At 35.0% G+C, this 19,937-nt stretch overlaps 1 protein-coding gene across 3 annotated transcripts; it reads left to right on the forward strand.

The window, feature by feature from the left end:
- The first annotated feature begins 748 nt into the window (after positions 1–748).
- Positions 749–19,662, forward strand: LOC123675633 (sodium/nucleoside cotransporter 2). 3 transcript variants are annotated; one of them, XM_045611072.1, is made up of 12 exons: positions 749–1,150; positions 11,465–11,590; positions 11,763–11,958; positions 16,247–16,412; positions 16,512–16,665; positions 16,727–16,924; positions 16,985–17,146; positions 17,216–17,309; positions 17,392–17,551; positions 18,036–18,181; positions 18,257–18,438; positions 19,311–19,662. In XM_045611072.1, the coding sequence occupies exons 2-12, from the start codon at positions 11,510–11,512 to the stop codon at positions 19,533–19,535; spliced, it is 1,764 nt and encodes a 587-aa protein (XP_045467028.1). In that variant the 5' UTR covers positions 749–1,150; positions 11,465–11,509; the 3' UTR covers positions 19,536–19,662. The 3 variants fall into 3 exon arrangements, with proteins under 3 accessions (XP_045467028.1, XP_045467027.1, XP_045467029.1); XM_045611071.1 differs by having other exon boundaries at positions 749–1,140; XM_045611073.1 differs by having other exon boundaries at positions 749–941.
- The last annotated feature ends 275 nt before the right edge of the window (positions 19,663–19,937 follow it).

Here is a 19,937-nt window from a genome sequence, read left to right on the forward strand (position 1 = left end):
TTGAGACTCTTAAGTGAAAAAAGGTTTTTGACCATTTTCTGTTATTTATTTCAATACGAATCATACGATGTGATATATCTTTGAAATCAGGAAAAATTAAGCTTTCAGAAAATGGCACAAAAATCTAGTGTTCCCATTTTGAAAAACATAACTTTGGGACATAGCTTCGTAATTAAAAACCTTTTTGAAATTACGAGCACGCCACTGGATTCTACGTAAAAAAGTGCCTGTATAATGTTTTAATTTCAGAGCTCTATCATCAGTATTAGCGGAGATATAAATGTTTTTCGATATTGCCATTTTTCCAATTTACGCTTATAACTCGACAACAAAAGAAGGTGGCCAAAAATGAATACTACTCTTGTTAGTTTCTCAGAAAAAGAGACCGAGAATGGGGTATCAGATTTTGTCTATCTCATCTGGTTTAAAAGTTGTAGTGCTAAAACATCGAAATTTGCCCACCCTGGACAGTTATTCGTGAAATCCCCTGTATATGAATTAGGTATTACCTACACTATTTTGGAATTAAATAAAAATAAAAAAAACCGATAGGTATTAAAAAAATGTATGAATATTTTTAACTCCATATTGCCAGAGATGCAAATATAGATTACCGTGTTTTTCTCTAGTTGGGATCATGTAATCGCCACAAGATAAAAAGAAATCTTCAAGTAATACCATAATACTCATTAATTCCCACTGAGAAATCTTGAAGGACCATGTCGAAATCGCATTCTATTGCTTTGCCATGCGATTCAACGTTACGTATTTTCCAACTAAATACAATATTTCGATACTCCAAATAATGAACTGCATATCGACACGATCCCCGAACGAGTAACAGAAGGGTCTCGTTAAAACAAACCAGTTTGAAATTTTGTAATTAACTATACATTGCCGACATCATTGGACACATTTTAACGTGTGTTCGTTCATTAGACGTGAGTAGGATAACTTTAAATCGGTCTTATCGTGTGATTTTATCAAAAAAGATTCGAACGAATCTAACAAAACCGCTGGAAGTATCGGCGGATATGGCACGTGAATAAAATTTCGGAAAAAACGGTGAATTTGTGTTTGAAAGTTTGTTGTTTTTATACAGTCGTCTGTTTTGCTGAGTGTATTTTTGTGATGAAAAAGGTTAGTGAAAGTAAGATTATCAACAGTATTAGATTATTTTGGGAATTGTATTATTGTTTTCCAATTTACGAGTGTTTGTGATAACAACATATTTTTTATTATGTAGATATAAACTGTTTGGTTATTCATTCTGATCAGTTTTAACGAATTGAATATTAAAAGGAAAATATATTATTTAAATTTCAATTTTTTAACTTGCGAAAAGTTAGAAACAATTGAACAAAACCTCAAATTCAATGTTTTCATATTAGATAACTTTCTAGCAATTAATTTTTCAAATACAATTTTCAATATGCACTCGATGAAGTGAAGTGACCAAATCAGGACTCATGTATGAGAAAAGACCTTTTTACTGGAGGTACTGTTCTATAAAAAATGAGTGTACATAACTACCTACTCTAGCAGAATAATACAGGTCCAGTGAAAAAAAAATCGTGGCAAAATCTAAGATTTCACAGAGGCCGAGAGATCAAAAACAATAAAAATAATATTGCAATTATAGGAACAAATAGTTATTTATACTAGAAGATGAAGTGAGTCCTTTTTGCATAAGTTTGCAAATAATGAAATTTTGTCAGTAAAAAAATGCTTCATAAATTCGAATGATTTTTTCCATAAATTAGTTTTTCCGAATAATCATTTTATGTTTTGAATAATTTTTGAACACTCATTCGCCGACCAGAAAGCTATATTATTTCATTAATTTCGACACGATGTTAGTATTTGTCGAATTTTGAACCAATAATCTCAAACAATTTTCAAGGTTTTCATAATGAATCATGTATACTTATATTCATTTCTCTAAGGGCATAAAATACACATAAACGAACGAGTACTACAATGCTTCTAACGCTATAAGTTAGAGTATTTATTGTTTCGATAGTAATAGATCGATAAATAGCAAAAAACAATAAAAAAAGAAAAACATTTTAATTTGATATTAAGTCCCAAAATCATTGTTGGAATTGACAAACAGAATAACAATAATAGTTCTACTTCCATGCATATAAACCATGTAGAAAAATAGTATACATAGGCTAAGAGTATAAGTACTGAGGTGAAGTCAAAAGTTTTTGTGCGCCCTATAACTCATGCATCAATTGCGCCCTTAAAGACCACAGAACTGTATAAGTTACTGTTAATAAGTGCTCTTCAAGATTGTAATTGCAGCATTAATGAAAAGCGCTCAAAAGCTCCTGAAATCATGTTAGTGCTTTCCTTATATTATTTTCGATATTCTGCTTGAATTTTCTATGGTACTAACGAAGCTGTAAATATTTAATTTCGCACGAAGCTTGATATTGTTATTCTGTACCTATTTAAACGCAAAATCTCAATACGATCTGATGGTGGGATGCGTGGGTTTTCACTTTTTTTAATTTTGAGCCAAAATTTTTATTTTATTATGTTCAAAGAGATCTTTGTTTTTACATTTGAAAGTTGTAAATAATTATTGATGAAGATATAAATTGCGACCCCTTCACAGCTCGTTTAAGAATATGCAGAATCCAAATAGTAGTTAAAAAAAATACCTCTCATCAGAGTGGAAAGAATCAATTTATTGAATTATGACACTAAGTGGTGGGCCTATTCCTATACCTCATCGATTTTTCTTGTCCGATAATAAGATTCAGTTTGATTTCAAATGTTAAAAACCATTTACATAATTCATATCTCAAAAACATACAATCGTGAAATAAAACATTGATACAATAAATTTCTCCACTCACTCAATCCTAGCCATTATAGTTTGTATAAGAGTCGAGATATTCTGTGATATGAGGGAATATGAAAAACATGTAAATTTACACATTACAATAATAACGATTGATCAGTAAATAATCCTTGTTTTATCATTACTAAGAATCAATTTCCAAAAACATAAAATCATATTTGATTCATACAATGATTCAATAAAAATTCGTTTCACCTTTGACGTCTATGTCGAGATAGTATACAATGAATTCTTATCCCAAATATTCAAGATTATAAAACAGAAAATATTGTTAACATATCAGTTGATAATTGTTTGATTACAAGGAAATATAATTTCGAATAGGTCGGTCATTTATCGTATTTCCAAAGTATGCCACAATGGAATAAGATAATTATTTTCCTTCCCGTCAAATAAAATCTACTTAAGTACCGAAATACAAAGTAATGATAAAACGTGATGATCAAATGAATCTACTGAAAAAAATGTGAGCGAATGGGTCCTATCAACTTATCTTCATTTTTTAAGCCAATTATTTCAGGGATTAATCGAAATTCCTTCAAGGAAACGCTTCAAATCCACATAGTGGTTTACTATTTCCTCTATTTCGCGGATCACCTAAAATGATTATAAAAAATGTGGAACGTTATAATCAAGCAAGCCCAGCAAGCCTATACAGGGTGAGTTGGGAGTAACGGGCCAAACTCCAGGAGCGTATTGTACTCGTGAAAATAATTCAAAAAACTCCGAATGAATTGTCATAATGTTTTGCATTCATTGGAAACTTTCCATTGTATAATTGTTTGTTTTACTGTTTTTTGAAAAATGTAATTTACCTATTGATAAGTATTTAACTTTGAGGCAAACGATAAAATACAGGGTCAGTCGAGAAGAATGGGCCAAACTCCAGGAGCGTATTGTACAGGTGAAAATAATTCAAAACAACTAATATGTAATACGATTTTCATTTGTTTTCGAAATACAGTGTGTTGAAGTTAGAATTTTTTCATGCTTTCTCTTATAGTATCTACACTCCGCAAGATATTCAACTGAAATTTGGCATGAATATAATCATTGATAGTTCACACCATGTGACATGCCAATTTCGATACCATAAAGAGATAGGTAGAAAAATCATTTTAGATACATATGAATATATAAATTGAAATACAGTCGAAATGAATACGAAACGATATTTTTTCTCTTCTGTTGATGTTATGAAAATGTACCTATGTGTATTTCGATGGCTCCCACATTCATTTTCTCTTCAACAGCTCTTAATATTTGATGGTATAAAGGGTAATTATGTTTAATAGTTGGAAATTATTTCTGGAGCTCTGTTTTGTGGTTGACGCCCTGGCTCGTTCGAGATTTTTCGACTTATAACTATAGGATATAAGGCTTTTGACGAGTGATAAAATTTCTCCAAATGGTATTTTGGCTTACATATAAGTTGGACTCTCTCTACAAGTGTCTTGATCACTACTTGTTTATGTTGTAAATGCTGATTATAATAATAATTTTGTTGCATGTCAAATACAAATACAAGTATACATTTGTTTACGAAAAACATGAGGAATTATGAGGAAAGATTTCAAGGTCTCTGATAAATCTTTGATCGGTAAGCTACTAAAAATAATTCGAGCTGTACCTAATGAGTAGCAAAAACTGTACGTGGATGGTCATGTAGCTCCTTTTTCAATATTGTTTATTGTATTGGTCGATTTTATTGCAGTTGAAACAAATAGACCAGGAAATGTTTGAATATTTATACTCTTGAAGACCTTACTCACATCTACGATCAGCTCGATATCTTAAATCAGCCAACACTCTGATCTTCTTTCTCTGCAAACCAAAACCCGAACAAGATTCCTCAAAAAAAAAATAATAATCCCGATATTTAAGATGCTATAACGTTTAATCCACATGGCCTTCCTGTCTCAAAGATTGTTCAATGATAAGATCGAAAAATTTAACATTAATCTCCGAATTGATGGAATTTATAAACATTCAAGTTAAGAGCATTCTAGAAATCTCAAAAAGGTTCACGCTAAGCTCATTCGCATTGAATCACTGAACAATAGACCATTGAGCCCTATCGATATGAGACAAAGGACCAACCTCACTCAAGTGACTATCCATTACGGTGGCATCGTCAGCAGGTTAGAAGAAATCAACTACTTCATTTATAAATATCAAAAAAGTGAAGGTCCTGAAACCGAACCCTGCGGAACTTCACCGACGATAAGAAAGCTGTTCCCTTCAAAAGTCGCCTCTTTAATTCATCAAGGTTTTTCAAGAGTAAGTCAGCAGACCTGTGTTTCATACATCTTACTTCAAACGATTAGGGTATACGCCCTCCAAAATGAAAAGTTAAGAAGCTTAGTGGGAGGGTGAATCAAAATGCCTGAAAACGAAACAGCAGTATGAGAAGGCATTTAAATGTTTTCACTGTTAGAACGACAATTAGGTACAACATAAACAACAAAACTGTAGAAAGAGTAAAAACAACTTCTTAACCTATTCAGGTCCGCTATACCGCGGCAGACCAAGGAGCACGTATTGCACGTCATGGGAATGGGCGTCTAGAGTTTCGGTGGAAATTGCAGATATATGGTAGCTACGCATCAACCTTCTGCTTTCCAGGACACATCGTTAAGACGGCCATTCCCATCACGTCGGGCTTGCGTGCTGTGACGACGGAAACACGAGGCTCGGCGTGCCATCGGCTCTAGTGTCCGATGGACACCCTAGTAGCCGTAACGTTGAGCGGGGCAGTGAGTCGCCTCTGCGTTCCAACGCCGCAGCTTTCCGCCATCACGTCGGGGTCACCAATGTAGGATTTCACGTATGCCTACTTCTGCGTTTCGTCCCTGGCACACACACCGGACTCATCAGTGTGACTTTGGTATACTTGTGTGTGCCGTGTCACAGACGCTTGGAGAATTTATTATTATCGGGAGCCGCCGGGACTCGAACCCGGCACCTTGTCGCATCTCGGTGAGTGAGTCTACCTCTTAACGTCTAGGCTACCGAATGCTGTGTTTATTGTTGCTATGTGGAGCTTTATGAGTAGCCGCCACAAATGAAAGAGTGTTAATAACAATAATTTAGAAATTATCAATATCAATTGAAGAGAAGAAAACTGGATTATTTGTCCAGAGAGGTCCATGCAGGAGACGAATTCAATGGCTTAGTAATCTAAGAGTTTGGATCTCAACAACGACAGTTGAGCCTTTCCAAGCAGCGGCGAATACAGCCACAATAGCCAGAATGATATCTGATAACGGATTGGCAGTATCGATAAGAAGAAGAAGTGAGGCGACCAAGTTGTAATCCTCATGTCGCAGTCAAGTTGAATGCTTTTTTTCAGCTAATGATATTTTTTCATGAATAAGTTAATGATGGCAGGACCTAAAAGATAACCCATAGTAACTGCATACACTTATTCTTAAAATTCACCCTCGCCTTGGAAATAGCTTGATCTTAGACAATATTTGCAGAATTGTGTTATGGGGCTAGGAAATAATTCTAATATGAATGAACCATTGTGAAGGGACAAAAGATGGTTGTATTTCATTTGGTCCAGTCTTAAGACTGGACCAAATGACCCACAAATGACCTGACACATATAATTATATGTGTCAGTTTTTCTTCGAAGTGTGTTGCTTTCCGAATTCAGCATTGATGTTAAAGTTTAAGCCAGGTCATTTGTGGGTGATTCTATGGTACACATGGTATATAGGTGTTAGAAGAACGCATATGCATGCGGAAAGTGAATAGCAAGGGCTTTTCCGCACGCAAATATTAAAGAGTCGTATCAATCATTAAATTTTGGCATGTCTCTATGCACCAATCATAAAATTCAAACGCTTCGCTATGCGGTTGAGCGCACACAAATATAATTTCTCATAACGTCAGTGGGTATCGAGACGAAAACTCTTCGTGAAAGTGTTCCATTTACGCTAGTAGGAAAAATATTGTTCCTAACTCATGTGGAAAGTGCTTTTCCGCACTCGGCAACTGCAGAATCTTGCGGAAAAGTATCACTTTCCACACTTTCTAGGAAAATAACTATTCTATATTGTCATAAAGTGAAGATTCTTTCAGCAAGGTTTTTGTGTGTCGAAGCTTGAATAAAGAATGGTCCTTGTCGAGATTCCTGTATATGAATGTTTCATCATGTTCCATCATGTTCCGATAATTTATTATCGGAATATTATTAATATTATTACTGGATGAAACCTTCGTAATCTGGTCTCATTGTGAAGAATATTTAAAAGCCTCCTGTGAATTAATCTGATTTCTGCACAACTGAACATCATAGTAATTGAAAGGATGGATCTCTTCCGATTTCAGAAATATTAGTAACAAAAAACCCAGAAAGTTAACTATAGGAGACATGTACCCACTCAGGAAGATATCTACAAAAGGATTCTATTCATTTACGTATATGTGGGCCGAAATACCTCCTGAAGTAATTGATTCACTTAAGAAAAGCCTTTTCATCCAATAGTTACAGCTCGAAATAAACCGAACGAGCATTATCAGGAACATCACCAAGTGACTGCTTAGTACATAACGAAATAAGAAATATTTCTTCTTACAAATTATCGATTGTTATGGGGGTTTCACAGAATTTCATTTCACATAATCTTCATTGTTGTATTTTAATATTTTTAATTTGCAAATGAAAAACAAAATTTTGGTTACTTTTCGTTTTTCGCAGAAGTGTTGATTATAAAGTAGAGCACTGATGTAAATCGAAATAATTCGTAAAAATATCCTGCAAAAATAAAAAATCATTGAATAAGGGGCAGAACTTTAATTCTATGGAAATTTATGAAAAGACTAGTAGAGTAAGAACTTCCTTTCGAAGAAAGTTGGAATTATTGTAATATTTTTAACTTCTACTGATCATTCAATCGTTCTAACAACACCGCACTTTATTTTTGTCCCTTCTTGTCTGGGCAAATATTGACAGATCACAAAAGGTGTTCCCTCTTGAAACCACGACGTAAACCACAAGAGAACAGGGCTCCAGGAATAATTTTCAACGAGAAAGCTTACTTGCATTTTATACCAGTTACCGACAAAACAGAAAAAAAAATAACTATGAAATCAAACTTCGTACGATCATATTCGTGAGTAGAATTTTTTAGAAAAGTTGAGATATTTTGGTTGAAGCGAATATCACGAAACCTTGATTATCATTACAATAAACTTTTAGCATTTTAGGGAATAAGAGGTTAACGCGCGATGCAGGTAATCGGAATCAGTTGCCGATGATGATCATAACAGAATAATAAAAAGTGATCACGAGTACGTGATGTCAACATATCTGCAAACTAACTATGTGTCATTTCAAACCGTGAAACCTCTATAAATCTGAAGGTAAGGTTCGAATTATTCCTTAATTTCTGTAGTTGTGATATCCAATAATCGTAAAATATTACGGCTTCAATCCAGGTTGTTAATACATCTTCCACTTTTTCTGACTGAAATCCTCAACATGGTATATAGTATATCCAAAGTCACTTGGAGGAAGATGAATATTTCGATTGTATAAGGTTTGTCCAAGTTTCCAGAAATTCCTTTAGGGCCAGCGAATTTATTGCCTAACAATACTTTCAAATAAACCCCGGTATTTAGCGGATCGCGGTATCCACTTCGAAAGGACATCTATGGCCAACCGTTTTTATGGAATAGTTCAAGTGACTTTGGATATACTATACCATGTTAGTGTTTTCAGCCTGGTGGATTTCTTCGAATAATTCGTTATTACATGACATGTGTTCCGTGACACATGCTAAAAAAACCCAAGTTTAGCGATTCCACAAGCTGCTACAAGTATTGATAGGAAAATACAAATTTTCGCCGACAAACATCTACAACTGCGATGAAACAGTTATTTCTTCTGCTGGTGAAGGAGCACCAGAAGTGCTGCAGGTGGATATACCTTCTCCCAATATTTGTTTTCCCCGCAAAGAAGATGACTTCAACCTTCGAAAAGTATGGCCTAACAGGAGTTATTTTTAAATGCTCAAACAATGGATGACACATCGTGCAGAATCTGCAGACAGACCAATTTCATTAATTTTGACTAATCATTCAAACCACATCCTCTGCCCCTGAATATGGGCATTATAAGAAAAACTAAATTCATATGCTGTCCCTGCTTCTCACATTATTGGATGTGTCCGTGATCTATTAGGACAATTGATGAGCCCCCGGTCTGATGCACATATGGCGGTGCAAGTATTAAATCCATATGATTTGGATATTATTTTGGATACGTGTCAAAATTTGACAGCAGTCCAACCATTAGTTCTAGAGACATTGCGTTGTGAGTGTAGCTACTTCTGTTATTTGAAAAAAGGTGGAAGAAAAGAATTTCGTGTGCTGATAAAATATTGCTTTTTGAAAGGAAAAAATACAGTTGAAACAAAATCTTGGCTTGATGAAGAGTTACCGGGATCTGCACCAGGAAAATCAACCATAATTTATTGGCATGCTGAGTTTAAACGTGGTGAAATTAGCACCGAAAAAGGCGTACGCAGTAAACGCCTAAAAGAAGCTGTCACCAACGAAAAAATTAAAAAAAGTCACAAAATAATTTTGAATGACCGTAAAGTGAAGTTGATCGAAATAGCAGACATTGTGAAGGAACGTGTACATCATATCATTCACGAATATTTGTACATGAGAAAGCTGTGTGCAAAATGGGTGCCGCGCGAACTCACAATCGATCAAAAGCAACAATGTGTTAATGATTCTTAGCAGTATTTGAAGCTCTTTAAGTGCAATAATCCTGAATTTTTTGCGTCGATATGTGACAATGGATCATCATTCCAATCCGGAGTCCAATCGACAGCCAGCTGAGTGGACTGCAAATGATGAACCGAATCCAAAGCGAGGAAAAACACAACAGTCAGCTGGCAAGGTTATAGCATCAGTATTCAGGGATGCGGAAGGTATAATATTCATTGATTACCTCCAAAAAGGCCAGATCATCAACAGCGATTATTATATAACGTTATTGGATCAAAGGATGAAATCGTTAAAAAACTGCCCCATTTGAAGAAAAAAGGTGCTGTTTCATCAAGACAATGTGCCGTGAAACAAATCAATGAAAACGATGGCAAAATTGCATGAATTGGGCTTCGAATTGCTTCTGCATCAATCGAATTCGCCAGATGTGGCCCCCAGCGACTTTTTCCTGTTCTCAGACCTTTAAAGAATGCTCGCTGGATAGAAATTTAGCGCCAATGAAGAAGTAATCGCAGAAACTGGGGCCTATTTTGAAGCGAAAGACAAATCGTACGACAAAAATGGTATCGAAAATTGGAAGATCGCTCTAATCACTGTATCGCCCTCGAAGGCAACGATGTTGAATAATAAAGCGAATTTAGTCAAAAAAATGTGTTTTACTATGATAGACCGGGGACTTTTCAATTGGCCTGTTAATATGCAGAATTCGTATTTTCGTTACCCCATAAAGGTTATACAGAATTTAATGTAGGTACGCCCAAAGTGTATGGCATCTCGCTTTCTATCCTGGCAGATTAGCGTGAAAAATTTTGGCGATATGAAGATTTCTGCTTTTCTGTTTCAAGAGGCGCAAACATCATTACCGGCTTTTATCGGAATAAATTATAATTTCTTATGCGCTTGTGGTTCGCCCGCTCGGTCAATAGAGTATTATCAGTTGTTTGGGGGACATCTTACAGAAAATTAAGCACAAGCATACCTCTTTGGACATATTACACTAATTTGGAAGAGTTCTCTGTTGATGAAAGTTGCCCTTGGGTTGCACTACTGTTTTTAGTGAGTAGTTCTATCATGTTTTAGTTTTAAATGAACATAATGATGGCTAGTAAGACACACAATCCCACAAGCCGCGTAAAAGAACTTTTTGCAATTTGAATAAATAAAGTTCATCCATCCGCCGTACAGATCTTTTCACGGAAACTATGAAAGCAATTTGCTTAAAACTTGATTCACAAATTGCTTTATCACACAGATCCGTCTGATTCGAAAACTCAATGAAATAAAAATAAACATTTCTGGGATTGAAATGGCTAAATATAATTATGAAATTATGAACATCTACTAAATCGATCACCCTGAATAGATACAATTATATTTTTTTACAGATAATCCATTCAACATAGTATATGTACACATATTCCAAACAGTTATCAAATTTTGCAATTATCATTTGGAACCAATGACCTCAGGCTAGATAGTCCAGTTATTTATTCATTCAAGTTTTTTATAATGATATTTTATTAGAACGGTTTACAAAGATTTTTTTAATTTGATATTTGAATTTCAAAACCTGAACAGTGATAATTTTAAAGGAGGGTCAGAAAACTTTTGCTTGTACTTTTCGACAAAGGACATAGTATCATTTCACTCTTTTGGATTTTCTTTGTTTTGAAAACTCTCAAATAGTTTTCGCAATATTTATAGCTGTAAACAATGGAATTTCCCAGACCTATCGTTCAAATAACGATAAGTTTTCCAACGTATAATGTCAATAACGTTGTTTTTAATAGTCAGTATTTTATGTGCCATTCATTCATTCATAGAAGTTTTTTTTTCAAGGAACTGTAGAGATAACGATATGCGAGTCTGAAACTTTCTGGAACCATGGAATTGAATGAAAGAAAATTAACGAATATAGATTCTGAGAAAAATGGTAATGCTGAAAAATCCACTGGAGCATTGAATGTAAGTAGAATAGAAATTTTAATTTTCACAATCATGAGAATTGTTTTAATACTATTCATTACTTTATATTGTATATTTACCTACCCTTGCATCTATATTTCTAGTATGAGATTTGATAGATATTTTCCGAGAGAAGATAATTTTTGAAAATATTTTCAAATATTTTTTCTAGGTCCTTAAATCACCAAACTACAATTCTATCAACTCCGATTCGAGAATAGACCTTCTCAACAAAGATGGAGAAGAGGAAGAAGAAAGGTCACAAAATTTTTACGAGAGAAACAGTAATTCTATCACCAAATCTGTCATTCTACTGATACTTCTCGCTTATTTTATATGGGCAACTTATCATCAAGTATTCATTTTGAGTGAGTAACTTATTTCATCCGAATTCAAGCCGAATTCTTTTCGTTAATAGGAGCTAGAAAGAAAACGAATAATAGTTATTTATTGTACAAGACGATAAATTTGTACTTTATCTTTGAGAGTGTCTTTTAGCGTAGAAATGTCAGTCCTCCTAGGTCTATATAAGTTTATTCGATATATAGTTCAAGCAAATTTTTAATTTTGTGAAAATTTATAAAAAGACTGGTAAAGTAGGTACAACCTTTCGACGAAACTTGGAACTATTCTAATATTCTTAACTTCTACTGATCATTCAATTATTCTGGTAGCACCACAAAGTATTTTTTCGGCAACCGTCCGGGAAGTAGCATTTCCCGGCCTAGTCCGGAAAGTACGTACTTCCCGGACTAGGCAGGAAAAGAATCATAGAATCCATAGCAACCGAGATAACGGCTGACAGTTCATATGAAATTAGTTGTCAAAAATTTGCATTTTTTTCTGATCGCAATCGCAATAAAATATGGGAAGCAGCAGCGATAGTGTTATTTTACATGGTTGCCGAAGAAATATTGTACGCAACACGCCCGAAAATGGTTTTTTTGGACTCACAGACTTCCATGGAATTTTGCCTATTCTTCCAAAAAAACCCTATTTACCGGACTTGTTACGTAAATTACTATTGTCCTTCTCTTGACAAATATTGATAGATCACGAGAATGTCATGAGAAAAAACAAAACAAAATAAAAAAAACAAGTTGATGATAGCACGTCCTCTGGCAAAAATCCTTACCCTATACTGGATGAGTCTTTGACTTGTACATATATTTCAACCGAAGATTCCTGAGGTCGAAGGAAACACTTTTTTTCCTTGCCATTTTTCCTATTCGACTCGGTTGAAAAGATACATGCTGTTGAAAATCCATAAAAACATTTAAATTTCAGTTATATCTCAAAGTGAACGATTTTCGGAATATAGTTCCTCATTAATGCGATGAATCTTTTCCGAACATAAAATTCCATCAAAGTCCGGTCAACTCCAGAATTCTCGCTATACCAAGCAAAAAATAGTGAAGAAAAAAGTGTTTCTTTTGAACTCAGGAATGTTCGGTTGAAGTATATGTACAAGTCAAAGACTCATCCTGTATATGGCCCAAATAGCATTACATGAGGTACCTTTTAGTATTTGACAATTACTGGTACGTACTCTTTATTTTCCCCTAGCCTGCTACTAAGATATCTAGATACACCCTGTCACTTAAGACTCATTTTCGCGGTGATAGTAACTATCGCGACAGCACTTTCGCACTATCACGATATTAACTATCGAGTAATTTACATGATGATAGTTGCTGCGATAGTTACTATCACTACTACACTATCATGATAGTACTATCACCGTGAAAATGAGCCTTAACCTACTCTGCTAATAATACTAATTAAATTCAATAAAATCATGCAATATTATAGAAAAGGAAGTTTCTATGTGCATACGGTTTACACATTAACGTGTAAAATGACCTGCCATTAAAAAAAAAAACGTCCAAATCGGCCAAGTAGGTCTGACGAAAATGAATATTAAACTTTTGGCTGCTTTCTGGTGGTGCGTTAATGTGCATGTAAACTTTGGCTCAGGTCTAAAATTCCAGATTCATAGTCAATATTGACGAATTTTTTCTTCCGACAGACAAGGTTGCATTGGTGGTTGAGTTTGTGTTTATATTGGAATAGAAATGGTTGCTTCGTCGCCGGTTATACCACTTTCTTTCGATTGTTATAATATTTACACACTACCACTAAGGTTGAAAGCTGAATCTTTCTCAATAACCCTGGCATGTGTGAATAGACCCTCTTATTCAAATTTCGAGGACGATCACATTATATGTGAGAAAACATCCAACTTATTTTCGCTGTTCAGAAGCAACAATGCATCTTCTATTCTGAACGCTGTTTGGACATGTATATGCTGAAGGAATATGACTTTTTGAGTCGATGTGATAGTGGATAAAAAGCATGGATCCATCACTACGCTCCTTTATCTGAGCGTCTAAAACGACCAAAATATCCGCTGACAAAGTTATGACATCGGTAGTTTGGGGCATGCATGATATATCGTAAATCTTGACAAAGGTAAAACTATCAACAGTAAATATTACATAACCTTTTCAGATCAATTGAGAATAGACATTAAAAAAAATCCTGAAATTCGAAACAAAAAAATCTTCCACCAAGTCAATACCCCAAGTGACATATCGATGAAAGCCATGGTCGAATTGAACGGGTTGTGCTTCCAACTGCTTGAACACTAAACTTTTTCTCCAGATCTGATACCCAGTAATAACTGGATTTTTGCATGCCCTAAAATAATGCTCCAAGAAAAAAAATTGACTCTAATGAATAAGTGATTGCAGAGGTTAAAGCTTATTTCGAAAACAAAGACGAATATTTGCACAGAAAAGCTATTTAAAATTAGGAAAGCTGGAGTTTATGCTTGTAATGTAGGTAATTGAAGATGACTATGTCATCATCGGATAAGGTAGAATTTAAAAAAAAAAATGAGTTTATATACACACTGAGGATTATCCAATCAAATATCTCACTTTATTTGATTAGCTAGATGAAGACGCGAGGAAACTATTATGTTGTAGGGCCAATACTTCAGAACCTATAGACGATACCCTTTTCCTATCTTGACCTCTCGAACTCTTCAATGTCTGAATTTTTCCGTGTAACGCATGAGTCATTCATCAACCGCCTTGATACTTCAACCTCACCAGGACCTGCCTCTTGTTTTCTTACAAAATGTTGCTTATCCATATACATATACCTCTGAGCAAGGTAATTACATCATCTATGCTGAATAGGTCCCTCTTGCAGATCACAAAAGAGAGGTGAAAATCTGGAATCTTTTAACTATCGTTTAATGTTCCTAGTCCTAGTGACATCAAAGCTGATGAATTCAATAATCTTTCAAAATATTACTGAATTGCTATAATGGACAACAATAGTATTTCAAAATCATAGCATGGGCGATCAATCTTCTTTAGTATGTGAACGATTGGACTATAAATGTTGACTGTGGAAGGTGCGTAGAAGTAGTAGGTACCTGGAAACATGCCGGCATTCGAGACCATCTTCCTGTTGGATTTCTCCTGTTCTGACCAGTGACTTATTTTGTTTTCCTATGCCTCAGGGATCAAGACTCGGCCTATGCTTTTTCCGACATACTGTGAACTTCATCTGGCTCTTTTTTGGCGAATGACTTAATTAACGATAGTTTCCATCGATGGTGTCAGGGTTGTATACCTAATACATTTCGGATAGTGTTACTCATATCTTCAATAAACTACATCATACTATCGGGTGTTAACTCCCATGTTGACTAGTGGTTGTGAAAAGCGACGTCCATTCACACTTTGGGATGTAATTTTGTTAAGTTTGTTTCTGATGTTCTTCTTCATTGGTACACAACTGTTTTTATTGGTTAAATTGAATATAATGAAACATTGACCTCAATTTAGAATTTAGAATTTATGATGATAATAATAATGTCATAACAGGCCGATAGGTGACATATGAATATGAGAATTAGTAAACCAAATATTACACGATAGTACAACCTCGCCAATCGAACAACTAGAAACGCATTCAAAGTTTGTACACAATAGTATATTGTGCAACAAGTGGGGAAAGTCCAACTTCTCTCGCGAGTGTGGAAGTTTGTGGCACGAGCCTGAAAGGCGAGTGCCGCAAACACACGAGCGAGAAAATGACTTTCTCCACATGTTGCACACTATACTTTTCCTACAACTGTACAAATTTCAATAATTCAAGTAATGGACTTGATTCAAATCAAAATGACCTTCGTTGACAGTATGTGCCAATTTATTGCATTTCCATAGAAACGACTCAAAAGCCCAATTTCATTGGTCTACCAAGCGAGGTGTGGGCAAAGTGCCGTGGGGAATTATATTTCCCACAGTATAAGCAAAACATAGTTTTGAAATTGAGTAAGCTATGAAGAATACGCTACTTTCCATAGCAGTTGTAGGAAAAATATTTTTAGTGATGATTTCCTTGTTATCTGGGTGGCTGCAAACAGTCAAAACTGTCGTATTTGGAGTTAAAATCAAAGAATGTTTCATGGTAACGGAATGCATTTGAAATTTTTCAATGTTCGGTTTACATACAAAATTGTCTTTCATTTTTCTTACACAACCTGATAGAATTTTCAATTAGAGTCTCTTTGTCTGACTTAGTAGAGATAAAAATGTATATGATGGACTAAATTGAATGAGTTTCATATTATTTCAGAAATAAATATAGATACAACGTTTTGCAGCGGATATGGTTTCTTGATCGTATTATACGGCTTACTAGCTTTTGGCTTGAGCTACAACTATCTTCTGGGTCCATCATTGATGCCACATATCTATGAAAACCTTTGGACTCCCCTTGTAAACGGTTGTCAAAACTCTAAGTGAGTTTTTATCTGTTTCGGAATTGTCTCGTTGTATGTATAATTTTCAATTTTGTTTGTATTTTCTTTAGCATCCCTAAATTGACTATATTTCTGTAGGTACTCATTATCGGTGTTCTACATTGCATTTTTTGGCGGTTTTACAACCTTCCTAATAATCGACACTGAGGATGATAGATACAGACTGGTTTCTCTTTTGGGATTGGCAGTATTTCTTCTATTCGGATACGTAATATGTCCCTTCAAATCCCAAGTAAGTGTTCATTCAAAACTGATGACCTTATGATATTTTACACAACTTATTCTTTCTTTAGATCAATTGGAAAACTATCATCAATGGCATGGTTCTACAGTTTTCATTAGCCTTGTTGATTATAAAGTTCAAACCAGGAGAAGAGTTATTCAATTGTTTAGGAAATAAAGTAACGACCTTTTTAGGTTACGCAGTAGAAGGTGCAGCATTTGTTTATGGTGATGATCTTGTATATAAACAAGGAGTATTTGCGTTCAAGGTGAGAATTTTGTTAGGAATGTTAAGAGACAACTCATCTCGATAGCGTACTTACTTTTAGAGTCTTTGCACCATATACTTCCTTGGATTTTGTATAAATATTTTATACTACTACGGTTGGATGCAAACATTCGTTTCGACGCTGGGAAAATTCTTCAAATTCTGGCTTGGAACTTCTATATGTGAAAGCGTGAACAGTGCTGCCAATATTTTCTTGGGCATGGTGAGCAACTTATAGACGCTTAGTAGGTAGAGAATAAATATGTATATATGCATCAGTGTTAAATTGCAGACAGAGGCCCCTCTACTACTCAAACCATTCCTTCAACGTTTGACGGACTCAGAATTACACAATATTATGACATGTGGCTTTGCTACTACATCAGGTAAGTAGGTAGGTACAAAATTATATTGTACTTTCATTTCCAATATTGAATGGGTGATAATGTAAAAATTCTCTCTGTTAAGGTACTGTTCTTGCTGCTTATATTTCATTTGGAGCAAATGCTGCTACACTTATCACTGCCAGTGTAATGTCCGCGCCATCTGCACTTGTCTTTAGCAACTTGATGTATCCAGAAACAGAAACTCCGGAAATTACCCAGGAAAATGTCCATCTAACTGAAATGTGAGTTCTTTGTGAAAAAGTTATTTGGCTCGAATTATCCTTTTTCTTGTCTCTACCGCTATATAACACCAGCAGCCATGGAGAAAATGAATCAAAATTATTAGCTATCATTTCGTCTAAATGTATATATGTAATTTTCAAATGTTGAGATGAAACTGGTCTCAATCAATAAGTTTGGTTCACTGTTAACGGATACGTACTCAAATTCGATTCTGTATGGCCTGCCGTCCGCTAAAAAGATTACTCTCAAACAGAAAAACTTGAAGCGCCGTATAAGAGTTCCGTGAAGATAGCCGTTCGAAATTTTGTTTTTCTGTTAATTCCTAACTGTGAATTCATTTGAGTGTATAATTATTATTTCAAACCTAGTATAAATGTTTAGTGTTTTGATCATTTTTCCTTCGTCTAATAAATGAAAAAATACTCCTATCCTGGATGCTCTTTACATTTCACTTCATATATTATTATAATGATTTTCTCTTAGGCCTTATGCGTCAGTGTTAGATGCAGCCATCACGGGTTCTTCAGATGCTGTCAAAATGGTCCTTGGTATAATTGCAGGAATCATTGCATGTCTGTCCTTTGTATACTTCCTCAATGGAATACTGGCTTGGATGGGAAGTTTAGTTGGTAAGCAACGTCAAAGAATATAGAAAAATATCTCATAATCTCCAAGAATTTCGAAGAAGTATGCTTTAATTCCAGGTTATACCAGTCCAGAGGACGAGTGGTCTCTCACCCTATTCGTAGGGGATATGTTTGTGCCTATTGCTTTTCTTATGGGAGTCCCCTGGCAAGATTGCAAACAAGTTGGAGAACTGATAGCTCTCAAGACAACTGTTAATGAATTCGTAGCCTTTCAGCGAATGGGAACGATGCATTTACTGGTGAGTTTACTTGTTGAACGTTGTCATTGGCTTTTAAAATGTAGGTTACGGACGCATAGCGCTTCAACCCTTGCTGCTACAACCCCCACCCCCAATTTTTGAATAGGGAAGATGGGGTGAGTGATACCTCAATTTAAAGGTATTTTTATACTGATTTCAGCACAGTAATTTTTTTTTCATTTTATGCATTAGTTCTCGAAATATTCTTAACTAAGTATTTGAAAATGAAGTGGTGTTTTCATGGCACTTGTAGTGTTTTGTGAAAAATCGACATTTTGAGCTTCAAAACAACCATGACTGTGGCTTCCTTCCTAACTAACTAACGCATGAATATTTCGAGAACTAATGCATAAAATGAAAAAACAATTACTGTGCTGAAATCAGTATAAAAATACCTTTAAATTGAGGTATCACTCACCCCATCTTCCCTATTCAAAAATTGGGAGTGGGGGTTGTAGCAGCAAGGGTTGAAGCGCTATGCGTCCGTAACCTACATCTTAAGTTGTCCCCCTCGAAACAGAAATCGACCTGTACGAGCATTTCTATCGAAAAACTTTATTTCGTCTGTAATCTCGTCTGTTTCGTTTTCAAATGGCCACCCTGTATAATTCTCAGATTCGAAGTATGTAAACAAATATTAGTGATATGGTACAAACTAGAAGCTACTTGTAATCACAGAAAATCCACTCTTATTTCTCCACAGCTCTCTTGACCACGAGTTCAAATGAACTCTCGTTACTTTGATAACTACTAGGTAATCTAATCAGAAATTGGGATGTCACGGCTGAACTATCATGTTGTTGGGTACTGTAACTATTGTAATTGTCTCCTCTTCAATATGTATTTTTTCAAGTTTTTCATTTTTTTTCCAGCCAAAATCAAAAACCATAGCTACATTCGCTATCTGTGGTTTCGCTAATCCAGGATCCGTAGGAATAATGATCTCAGGGTTGAGTGCTTTGGTACCTGAAAAGAGACCTGTTATAACACGTCTGGTGTTTCGTGCTGCCGCAGGAGGAGCAGTAGTTTGTTTTATGACCGCTTGCATAGCAGGTTTGGTGATTCCCACGGATATCCCGCCACAGATTATTACATGAACTGGAAAGTGATCTCAAATTGAGAGTTGAACTTGAGATTTTATCTTTCGATATCGAATTTCATTAATTTAAATTAATATTTATTCGTATATTATCTTTATTGCACATAATAAAATTTTATCGAAGATTTGAATTTTTCTTTGGAAAAACTAAATACTACGCTACTTAATGTTGTAAGATATTATGTATTCGAAATATATTTTCCTATAATATTAATTACCCATCTATAAGGGGTTATTCAGATTGTTTAATTTCTAGTGAGAAGGATTTACGTATTTTCAGGGCCGCTGCCAGGACCGGCAAACCGTACATTTTGCCGAAGCGGCAAATTGTAGGGCGCAAAGTCAGTTAATAGAACAAGACATACTTTTTGACACAAAAATGTTTTCTCAGTGAAAATAC

Source organism: Harmonia axyridis, chromosome 3, assembly GCF_914767665.1.
Source record: "Harmonia axyridis chromosome 3, icHarAxyr1.1, whole genome shotgun sequence".
Taxonomy (NCBI): Eukaryota; Metazoa; Arthropoda; class Insecta; order Coleoptera; family Coccinellidae; genus Harmonia; species Harmonia axyridis.